Genomic DNA, 12,300 nt, shown 5'->3' with positions numbered 1-12,300 from the left:
TTTTTTAAAAAAAATTAAAACATATAGCAATAATTGAGGCATATTTTAAAACAAAATTTTCATAATTTTGCTTGCACTGTATGGAGAAGTGCCTGCATTGAATTATCTGCTTGTTTTTGAAACAGACGCACTTTATTCTTCCCAAAATAATAAAAATATTACTTTTTGATCCCAGAGATTTGTAATGTTTGAGGGAGTACAGAAATTGAAATTTTTTTGAAGTAAGAGTGACTCAGATTTCACTGTTTAGTTTGACTTGTTTGGTAAATCTGCTCACAGTTTTTACATATGCTTCCTCTATTCTCGAAATATGATAACATTTGAAACAACGTGAATTTTAATAGACAATTAATTAAAGTAAAAAAAATTAAAAACAAAATGATTGGAGTATTATGAACAGAGAATGTGACTCATTTTATTGAACAAAAGATTTCAATATTTCTAAGAGCAAAAAGGGATGAAGGTAAATGAAAAGAGTATCTCATGTTTATATATTATCAAAAAGTACAATATACCTTTCTAAAAATCAATCAACTCTAAGGAAACTCTAAGGATAGGTGGTATATAGAAAGGTATATCATTTAAAAAAAATAAAATAGTAGTACAAGAACATTAAAAAAATATAAAATGTAATACCTTCTCAAATACCTTCTCCCCTGGAGAATGATTTTTTACAAAAAGAAGGTTAATACGGTGATTATATGATTTTAGAGCACTCCCAATGGAGGTGGCGAATTCTCGGCGATAAATCGCCGATTATCGCCGAATTATCGCCGGCCATTGTGGCGAAGTCGGCGATAATTCGGCGATAATGTTACCGTTGCTTCGCCGAGTGGCGATTTATCGCCGGATTATCGCCGAGCGATCGCCGGCCACTGTGGGCGACGCTCGGCGATAATCGGCGATTTTTAAAATTTTTTTTTTTTTTTTTGGCCGAACGGCTATTTTATCCCACCCCTATAAATATTTCATCCTCTTCCTCCATTCATCACCCACAAACTTCATTCACACAAATTTTCAATCTTTTTTCTCTCCATCTTTATTAAATGAGTTCTGATTCATCGTCTCGTGCTCAGTCCGACGAGGAAATATCACATTCTTCTTCCGAAGAAGAGGTACCTCCCGCTCCCACCGGATGGGATGTAGCGGGTTTCGCCAACAACCCAATCAACAACTATATCTCCCGCTGCATACAAAGCGAGATCGCTCGAATGCAGCAGCCACCCCCCCAACGGCCAATCCGCCGGCGGCGCCGATACATCCCTCGCAACCACACTGGTGCGCACGATCGGCTGTTCGCCGATTATTTCGCGGAGGAACCACGTTATCCGGCAGATGTATTTCGTCGCCGGTTCAGAATGCGCCGCTCCCTCTTCCTGCGCATTGTTAATGCGTTGTCCGCGCGTTACCCCGAGTTCCGGCTCCAGCGAGACGCAGCAGGGAAGCCCGGACTATCGCCCCTACAGAAATGCACTGTTGCCATCCGGCAGTTGGCATATGGAGGGTCCGCCGACATGTTCGATGAGTATCTGCAATGCGGCGAGACGACTGGCAACGAGTGCCTGAAGAATTTCTGTCAGGGCGTGCGAGAGATATTTGGGGAGCACTACCTTCGCTCGCCGGACGCAGCTGACTGCCAGTTCCTACTGGATTGGCACTGGAGGACCCACGGCTTTCCGGGGATGCTCGGCAGCATCGACTGTATGCACTGGCAGTGGAAGAACTGCCCAACCGCGTGGCGAGGCCAGTTTACTACCGGCTACAAAGGTACGCATCCCACCATCATTCTTGAAGCCGTTGCCGACCAACGGCTTTGGATTTGGCATGCTTATTTTGGTATAGCCGGGTCGAACAACGACCTAAATGTTCTCAATTCCTCGCCCCTTTTCAACGAGCGGATCAACGGATTAGGCCCCTCCATCGAATTCACGGCCAATGGCAATGTGCATAACATGGGGTACTACCTGGCTGACGGCATCTATCCGCAATGGCCCGTGTTTCTGAAGACGATCAGATGCCCACTCGGAGATAGAAGAAGGTATTTTGCCCGAGCGCAAGAGTCTGCGCGCAAGGATGTGGAGAGGGCATTTGGGGTGCTCCAATCGCGATTTGCACTGGTAAAGGGTCCGACGCGCTTTTTCTACCAGGGGGATATTGCCGATATCATGTATGCGTGCATCATCATGCATAACATGATCATCGAAGATGAACACGAAGGCGTCCTCGACGTCACCAACGACCCAAGTGTTGCATCATCGAGTCACGGTGTCTCAACCGAGTCCGCCCGCCAGGGTGTACCGCACAACGAACATGAACGGTTCCAGGCGTTCATGGACATACACCAGAAGGAGGCCCATCAAGCACTACAACACGATATCATCGAAGAATTGTGGGCAAATAGAAACCGCGCCCACCGCCCTTGAATTTTTTTTTCTTTGAATTTTTTTTTTGATTTTTTATTTCCATTCGTGTACTTTTTTTTTTTTTAATTTTCTTCGTTGTAATGTGTACCCGTGTTTAATACAACGAACTTTATTACTATTTATTTGATTTATCTTTATAAATTAAATAAGCTAGCTTTATTATATATAAAAATAAAACAATTAAATTAGTGATGATGTAAAAATGAAATGTTGAGTTAGGGAGAAATAAGGGAGAAATAAGGGAGAAACCATTGTAGGGGTTGGCTAAAAACTGGGGATAAAATGTGATGCTGATGTGGCGCTGATGTGGCAGGAGTTAGGGAGAAATAAGGGAGAAATAAGGGAACTCCATTGGGAGTGCTCTTACCTCTCTATTGATGGAGAGGTAAAGATACCTCTTCAAAATGAGAAAATGTATAATATTTTTTTAAATATCTCTCCTCTTGGAGAATAATTTTTCATGAAAAAAGGGTAAATGTAATAGTGATATTAGTTTACGTCTCCATTTATCTCTTCCCTTGGAGATGGTCTACGAGAGGAGCAAGTACTATTTCTTATCAATTTTTCCAAGCAGAGTATTTACGGTCAATCTTGGGTTCAGAAGGCTGGCAATTGGCATTTCCAATACAGTGAAAAACAATTTTAGTCTAGGTCTAATGACACGTGTATAGGCCAGGAGTATCACTTGAAACTTCAGTACTTGTGAATACATTTGAAATATTTTTTATATTAATTCAAGTACCTTCTGGAGGTTTTTATTTGTAGATGTGTGAACTGATGGCTATTAAGTAGTAGTAGTACAATTTTAACTTGTATGTTTCGTAGATAAAAGATTCTCATATTAAAAAAGAAGTTCATTCAATCCTTTACTATAGTCACAAGACCAAACAATAGTACTAGAGTTAATAGTACTCATATTCATATTACATGTGTTATTTTTCTTAACCTTATAGATAAAAGTAAATTAAATTTGAACTGAAGCTAATTTTATTCCATAGCTGATTTGAATAAAATCTTCATGAACATTTATGAGTTTATTCATTTAAAATCCGCAGTACTATTAAATTTGTGTGATTCTATTTATATTTGAAATTTGGAGTATTGATTTCTACCTATCCATCAACCAATAACCAAACATGGCCTAGTTGATCCAACTTCTCACTCCCAGCTTTCCATTCCCCACTTTTAACTCCTCCGGCGGCAACCACCGACTTCATTCCCATCTCCGCCGCCGGAAAAATGCCGCACCACCTTACCCTCCTACTCCTCCTCACCCTCACGTCCTCGCCTCTAATCCTCTGCCTCAACCAAGAGGGCCTTTTCCTCCATCAAGCCAAGCTCAGCTTCAACGATCCCAACTCCGTCCTCGCCAACTGGAACCCTAGCGACGCATCTCCCTGCAAATGGAGCGGCGTCGTCTGCGATCCCGCCACCGCCTCTGTCGTCTCGCTCGACCTCTCCAGTTCCAATCTCTCCGGCCCCTTCCCTTCCATTCTCTGCCGCCTCAAAAACCTGCTTTCCATTTCATTCTACGATAACTTCATCAACTCCACTCTTCGCCGCGACGACGTCGTTTTGTGCCAGTCCTTGGAGCACCTTGATCTGGCGCAGAACTATCTCACCGGCGAGCTCCCACGCACCTTAGCCGATCTCCCCAATTTGAAGTATCTCGATTTGACCGGGAATAACTTTTCCGGCGTGATTCCGGAAAGTTTCGGAACGTTCCAGAAGCTCGAGGTGCTCGCATTAGTGGAGAATTTGCTGGATGGAACAATACCGGCGTTTCTCGGGAATGTTTCTTCACTGAAGCAGCTAAATCTATCATACAACCCGTTTTCCCCGGGTCGGATCCCGCCGGAGCTCGGCAACCTCACCAATCTGGAGGTGCTGTGGCTGACTGAGACGAATTTGATCGGTGAGATACCTGATACACTGAGTCGACTTGGCAGGCTCACCGATCTGGACCTGGCGTATAACTCGTTGAGCGGCGCGATCCCGAGTTCGCTCACTGAATTGAAGAGCTTAGTTCAGCTGGAGCTCTACAACAACTCATTGACAGGGGAGCTGCCCAGCTCCGGCTGGTCAAACATGACGTCGCTGAGGCGGATTGACGCGTCGATGAACGAATTGAGCGGCTACATTCCTGCCGAGCTCTGCGATTTGCCGATCGAGTCACTCAATCTGTACGAGAACAACCTGCGAGGTCAATTGCCGGACGCCATTGCTAATTCCCCCAATTTGTACGAGCTCAGGCTGTTCCAGAATCACTTATCTGGACGGTTACCGCCGAATCTCGGTAAACGCTCGCTGTTGAAGTGGATTGATGTCTCGACCAATAAGTTTTCCGGTCCATTGCCGGAGAATTTGTGTCTCCACGGGGCTCTCGAGGAGCTGCTGTTAATCGAAAACTCAATTTCCGGCGAAATACCGGCGAGCCTCGGGGAATGCCGTAGCTTAGTGCGGTTGCGGTTAGGGCACAACAGCTTTTCCGGTGAGGTGCCGGAGCGCTTGTGGGGGCTTCCACACGTTTCACTACTTGAGCTTGCTGAAAACTCGTTTTCCGGCGGTATTTCTAAAAACATCGCCGCCGCATCCAATTTATCTCTGCTGATTTTGTCAGGGAACTACTTTTCCGGTAGTTTGCCTGCCGAGATCGGGGTTTTGGATGGCTTGCTGGAGATTTCGATCAACGATAACAAGCTATCTGGTTCTTTGCCAAGTAGTATAGTGAAACTTGAGCAATTAGTGAAGCTTGATCTTCACAACAATGGGTTATCTGGTGAAATTCCAAAGGGGATTCGTTCTCTGAAGAAGTTAAATGAGCTCAATTTGGCAAATAATGGATTTTCTGGGGATATTCCGGATGAGATTGGGGATTTATCTGTTCTTAATTATCTCGATTTATCTGGAAATGAGTTATCTGGCAAAATCCCTCTTGGATTGCAGAACCTGAAGCTTAATCGCCTCGATTTGTCGAATAATCGCCTCTCCGGCAATATTCCAGCCATGTATGCCAAGGAAATGTACAAAGACAGCTTCTTGGGGAATCCTGGATTATGTGGAGATACTGATGGTTTATGCAATGGAAAAGGTGGATTCAAGGAAATGAGTTACATATGGCTGTTGAGATCAATCTTCATAGTTGCTGGATTAGTGCTGATTGTTGGTTCGGTGTGGTTCTACTTCAAGCACAGGAACTTAAGCACGACAAAGAGGTCCATGGATAGATCAAAATGGACATTAATGTCGTTTCACAAACTGAGGTTCAGTGAGAATGAGATATTGGATGCTCTGGATGAGGACAACGTGATTGGAACCGGGGCGTCCGGCAAGGTATACAAGGTGGTCTTGAGCACCGGGGAGGCAGTTGCCGTGAAGAAGCTCTGGGGGCGGCCTAAGTCAGCAGAGGACAGTGTAGATCTGGAGAAGGGCAATGTTGGTTTTGACGCTGAGGTTGAGACTTTGGGGAAGATCAGACACAAGAACATCATCAAGTTGTGGTGTTGCTGCAGCACCAAGGATTGCAAGCTTTTGGTTTACGAGTACATGCCTAATGGTAGCCTTGGTGATCTTCTTCACAGCACGAAAGGTGGCTTGTTGGATTGGCCGATTAGGTTTAAGATCGCATTGGATGCAGCTGATGGGCTGTCCTACTTGCACCATGATTGTGCTCCTGCAATTGTTCATAGGGATATCAAGTCGAATAATATACTGCTGGATTCGGAATTTGGGGCTCTGGTCGCGGATTTTGGCGTGGCGAAGATGGTTGATGTCAATGCCAAGGGGACTCATTCCATGTCTGGCATTGCAGGGTCTTGTGGCTACATTGCTCCAGGTAGTTCATCAATTTTGTTTTGCTTCATCTTGTGTTTTAAATTTTAACATTGTTTTGATGATATGTGATATACTAATGTGTTGTTTGGATGCCATGATATAGTTAATGTGCTTATAATGGTGTGATCATATGTTAATGCTGCAATGAATTTATGTGTTGTGTTTACAAATGAGTTTAGAAGTTGTCTTTGGTTCTTTCTTGGAGTGTAATAAGTGTACTTCTTGTTGGCACTTCAGAATATGGTTACACGCTTCATGTGAACGAGAAGAGTGACATATACAGCTTTGGGGTTGTGATTCTGGAGCTGGTGACCGGGAAGCATCCCATCGATCCGGAGTTTGGGGAGAAGGACTTAGTGAAATGGGTTTGCACCACGGTGGATCAGAAGGACGTGGAGCATGTGATCGATCCCAGGCTCGACCCGTGCTTCAAGGAGGAGATATGCATGGTCCTGAACATAGGGCTCCAGTGCACATCCCCCCTCCCAGTCAACCGCCCATCCATGAGAAGCGTGGTCAAGATGATGCAAGCCGTTGCCAACAGCACCCAGCACAAGACCGTCGGGAAAGATGGCAAGTTGTTGGTCGCCACCTGAGAGAGATCACCACAGCCCCAATTTTTACTGCAGCTAAGCATGAGGGATGGAATGGTGTAAAAATGTTAAGGTGAAAACATATTAGGTGAGGGAGTGTAGCAAAAATGTAAATGAATTAACTTTTGTTACTCTGTTTGGAGATATTCTGCTTTTACACCTTATCTTATTTATGCAGCTAATATCTCTTGCATCAAATGGGGATTCTTATTGCATATTTGATTTAGTCGTTGGAATGATAGATTTTTGCCTTAAATGGTAATGGACCATTGACTACCCCATGTGATGTTATCTATGACAACCAATTCCAAATATAAAATTGAATGAGAATGATAAGTTATTTATTTCATTTCATTCACTTGGTTATACTATCATTTGGTTGAGATTACTTCTTTGCTTAAAAAATATGGTAGATATCATTAAAGTAATGTGTAAGTCAAGTAGAAAAAAGGACATGTGTTTAAATAAATGCTTATTATAATACGATTATTTACTTGAGAATATGCTCTATTATTTTTACTTGGAGAATATGCAATAAGTTAGATCTAGTTGATTTCATAAAATATTGGGCTGGACAAGGGGCCCCAAATTCAATCATTCAACACTTGCATAAGATTTTTCCAAAATAAAAAGTTAGTGGGCCAGTGACTATAAAAGCCCAATTAAAGTAAATAATTGGGATTTTTATTCGAAACGAAAATAAAAAGAAGATACTTATGCTTAGTTGAGTTGATTACGCAATTTCCTTTGTTGTCCAAACAGCAAGAATAAATTATGAACTTTAAAGCAACAGTTTTCGTCCACTTTTAGAAATATAAAGCACACTTAGTCAGTTTAATTAACCATATAAGCACATTTAATGTTAGAGGATAAAAGTTTTACCAACTAATTTGCGTTTCATCTTCGAATTAACGCGAGGCTAACCGTTAACTCACACCAAAAATCGGATCCTAGTCTCTCACTATTATGAAATAAAGTGAATTTGGTTCTTCAAATGTATTAACACAACTAATTATCTTTTCTTTTCCTTTCCACTTGTACTTGAGAATACCTTTACATAATCACAATATCAATGATGAAAGTAATGAAGACTATATAACACTGAAGTACACTTGTGAATTATATAGAGAAAAAGGCCTTGCAATGATCAAAGATTAAGGCCCCATATATATATATATATATATATATATATATATATATATATATATATATATTCTCTCTTGAAAGTAGGAATTCACTTTTTTCCAAGTAGTTAGTGCATTATAGTCTCTTAAATTGTGTTTTATGGTTAAGACTATGAAGAACTAGAGGAGAAAACTATTCAATAGTGAAAATAACTACACTTGTTTGTCGAATTGGAAGACTAATTTGCCTTATAAGATGCATGCCTCGTCCACGTGGTGTAATTGCTGACACATATGCGCCACGCAGGCAAACGCCTACGAAGCTTCCATTGTGAGTCGCGACGAGGGCGGCATATATGTGCTTGGGCTTGGGCTCAGAACCGGATTATTATAGGAAGAGGGCTAGCCATAAAATGGCGAAAATAAAAAGTACATATATAAGTGGTCCTCGTAGAAGCCCATTAGTTGTATTCGCGTATCCAAATAGTAATAGTTTTGTATATATAATAAAAAATACTTATTTATAATTTGACGATTGCCATATCAATATAGACTATGACTACATGAGGCGTGTGTTAGTCATAGTACGTTCTTGTGCAATAACCCACAAACTACGTTGAAATAAGTTGTACTCCCTCCGTTCTATGTCAATAGAGTCATTTTTCTATTTAAGGAAGTTCCAAGTTAATTGAGTCATTTCTATTTTTAGTAAAAAGTAATTCTCTCTCTTACTTTATTCTCTCTTCATCTCTCTTTCTTTTTTTATCATCCATTTAACACACTATTATTAAACTTCGTACCAAAAAGAAATGTCTCTATTAATAAGAAACGGAGGGAGTACCATGTAATGCACAATTGACTATAGAATTTCGCAAGGAAATTGATTTTAGTTTGAAAAGTTTGATGTGCAAAACCCTCTTCCATACGTTTAGAAAACCCTAATTTTGAAGCTTCTTCCCTAAGCTTTAAGTTGCGTAGCTTATTTGGGAAGCTTTGATGCATAAAAAAATAGACAGCCATTTTAATATCCTACACAAGAAAACCATATGTCGGCTACTGTTTTTATATCTTTTGTCTGAAAATGGATTTGTCTACCCTCTCTTTTTCTTTATTTCTATTAAATGGCCCTAATTAATCAGTCAAACCCTTTTGAACAATGGTCCAGCTTGACTTTTTAAATCATATGGTAAATTTGTAGTTGAATTCGCCACCTCTTTGTATTTTTTCTTCTTAGCCGAAAACTGGAATGAAGCAATAAAATTACATCAATTAGCCATTGGTTTACTTGTTGGAATTTGGAGCCTCTACATTTTAGGCTCAATATATTTTCTATTTTGATTGGGATTTATTCCTTAGTAATACTTCATTTTATTAAAGAAAAGTTTGCTAGTGTGATTAGAACTAAAGTTCCCTTATTCTTTCATTATAAACTCATGCAGCCAAAAGAAATTATATAGTGAAATCCTTGATTTAACATCACCCCAGGCGTAGATATATAGCAATATTAAACTAGGTAAATAATTGTTATGTTCATCTCTTTTATACTTGTGATTATATATATTTATTTCCCAAACATTCATGCGGATCATGATGGCCTTTTACCACCACGAATCTCATAGCAAATGACCAACAAGTAACCAAACATGTTTCTCACCACCTTTATTACTACAAAAAGATAAAAACAAGACCCTACATTTCCAAAAATCAAAACCAACAATATGTTACATATTGTCATATCCTTTCTCATTTATTCACATAGGTGTATATACATTTGTGTGTGTGTGTGAAAGAGAGTTGCGAACCGAATTAATAAGAGAAGTCTACGCCAAGAAAAACATAAAATATTAAGTAAAGGGTTGGTAAATTGAATACAGGTTTGGTGTAATGAGAGTTTGTTACTTTGATATTGGTTGGTATAATATACTAGTAGTACATATTTTGTGAGCAGAAACTTTATTGACACTCCAATTTGAGAGTAAGACTGAAGAGGGTGAAACGTCTTTGCAGAATCAGCTGTTGCCCCATATCCACTCTACCCTTCTATTCCTAATATTCATCTTTTTATTTATTATTAGCTACATATATTTGAGAATTGAGAGTAGAGACAAATCTCTTATTAGAGGAAAGAAACCTAAGTCTGGATTTGATTTATTCTGGTACATGTGAGTAATACAGAAACAAAACCAAACTTGACGTCCAAGCAACCTTCATTTATTTTAATTTAATACTACTTCCTCTCTCTCAAGAATATAAGCAACACAACTCTTGACTCCCCTCTCTCCCCTCTCTCTTGTTGATCAGATTGAGAAGAAACCCCAAATTTGGGATGGGAATAAGAGAGCAAGAGAAAGATGACATGCTCAAACAATAATGATGCAATCCAAATTATTACGGCTACCAAACAAAATTCTACTGTTTCCAATTCTGATGAGCTTAGGACAGTAATCTGCCCTTCATGTGGACATACTGTAAAGCTTCAAGATCAGGTTTGTCTATTTATTTCTTCTTTTTCTGTTATAACTGATTGCTTTTTTATGTAAATAATTTGATTTCGTGAAAATTAAAGAGTGGACTTCAAGATTTGCCGGGGCTACCAGCTGGGGTGAAGTTCGATCCATCGGATCAAGAAATTCTAGAGCACTTGGAAGCCAAAGTGTATTCGGATGTGAAGAAGCTGCATCCTTTGATTGATGAGTTCATACCAACCATCGACGGTGAAAATGGGATTTGCTATACGCATCCTGAGAAGTTACCCGGTAATCATCTTATCAACTGAGTTGTGTTTTAATAGGTTCATAATTTTTGTGTTCATGGCTGTCGCATGTCCGAATTCATTGATGAGTTAACAGGGTAAGTTGGAAAGGTTTTTCTTTTAATCATGTACAAACCGGGTAACTAATTATGTAGAGTATGTATGGTGGTTTTTAGGTCTTGCTACAAAATATTGAGCCCATGTGATGTGTTGTAATCACATGGTGATGGTAGGAGAACAGTTTTGAAAAATATTTTTAGGGTATTTTGGTATAATTATACTATGTTACAAATATAAATTTTTAAAAATATTATTCTCTTCGTTTGCGAGTTTTGTCTTATTTTATTTTTAATTTTACTATATATAGTAAGTTTATTTCATATTCGATTAACTTATATATTCATAAGTATATACTATTTCATTGTAAATGAATACTCTATTTACCAATAATATCTATTTAGGCCATCCACATAACAATATATCATCCATATTTTTTTTCTATTTTTCTTACTTTACTAATTTTGCATTAAAGTTTGCAACGTCGGCTACCAAGACTATGAATAGTGAAAGGAGGGAGTGTATAAAAGTACATTCATGTTCCACTACCTGACATTTCTTATATTCAGAGTCGTAAAAAAAGTAAGACATGTAATCGTAGACAAAGTAAGTTAAGTGGGGATTATGAATTTATTGATGACAGGAGTACGAAAAGAAGGGCAAGTGCGGCACTTCTTCCACCGCCCGTCGAAAGCGTACACAACGGGGACACGAAAGCGAAGAAAGGTGCACACAGACGACGACGGCGGGGAGACCCGATGGCACAAGACAGGCAAGACGAGGCCCGTCTCCGCAGCAGGCACCGTGAGGGGCTACAAAAAGATCCTTGTCCTCTACACCAACTACGGCCGCCAGAGAAAACCCGAGAAGACAAACTGGGTGATGCACCAATACCACCTCGGCCACAACCAGGAGGAGAAAGACGGCGAACTCGTCCTCTCTAAAGTCTTCTTTCAGACACAGCCAAGGCAATGCGCCGCCAAAACCACTAACACGGACTCCTTCGTCTTGAAAAACCAGACTTTTGTTGACTACTATAATCCTTACACCAACACCACTATTGATAGAGACACCCCACCGCAGCTCATTCAGAATCTGGTTGTTCATGCTCATGGATCCTCCTCTTTTCTTCATATGCCTTCAGAACCAAGCAAAGCCAAATGACATGCTCTAGTAAATAAATATATATACTTACATATACAAATTATGTAGAGTTGTTCTATTAGGTTTAATACTATCGTGTTTTTGGTTCATATATACTGATGCAGCTGGTAGAATATATATGATGATTTATATATTTAGTATAGGAACATTTTATGTGTATGGATAATCTGCTTTTGTAATCTTTTATTTGATAATAATTTAAATAATATTATGGATATGTACTTTTCATGTATTTTGGTTAATCTGCTTGAAAGCTTTTATTTCATAATTTAAATAGTGAGGTATAATGTTCCTTTCCTTTCTCAGTAACTTCTAGATTATTTAAGTTGAAAAAAATAGGAAGACAAGAAAAT

The 12,300-nt window shown here is 39.7% G+C and overlaps 2 protein-coding genes across 2 annotated transcripts; both read left to right on the top strand.

Annotated features, from left to right (window-relative positions):
* The first annotated feature begins 3,526 nt into the window (after nucleotides 1-3,526).
* On the top strand, nucleotides 3,527-7,076 carry LOC125200818 (receptor-like protein kinase HSL1). The gene is made up of 2 exons (XM_048098595.2): nucleotides 3,527-6,258; nucleotides 6,495-7,076. Exons 1-2 carry the CDS (start codon nucleotides 3,663-3,665, stop codon nucleotides 6,851-6,853), a joined length of 2,955 nt encoding a protein of 984 aa, XP_047954552.2. The 5' UTR covers nucleotides 3,527-3,662; the 3' UTR covers nucleotides 6,854-7,076.
* Nucleotides 7,077-10,146: 3,070 nt separating this feature from the next.
* On the top strand, nucleotides 10,147-12,164 carry LOC125222906 (NAC domain-containing protein 73-like). Its single transcript, XM_048125792.2, has 3 exons — nucleotides 10,147-10,460; nucleotides 10,541-10,730; nucleotides 11,427-12,164. The coding sequence occupies exons 1-3, from the start codon at nucleotides 10,326-10,328 to the stop codon at nucleotides 11,945-11,947; spliced, it is 846 nt and encodes a 281-aa protein (XP_047981749.2). The 5' UTR covers nucleotides 10,147-10,325; the 3' UTR covers nucleotides 11,948-12,164.
* The last annotated feature ends 136 nt before the right edge of the window (nucleotides 12,165-12,300 follow it).

The sequence above is a fragment of the Salvia hispanica genome, chromosome 2 (assembly GCF_029641045.1).
Source record: "Salvia hispanica isolate PSC_SH4W2 chromosome 2, Shi_PSC_v1, whole genome shotgun sequence".
Lineage (NCBI taxonomy): Eukaryota > Viridiplantae > Streptophyta > Magnoliopsida > Lamiales > Lamiaceae > Salvia > Salvia hispanica.
This window is presented reverse-complemented; position numbering and strand designations above follow the sequence as displayed.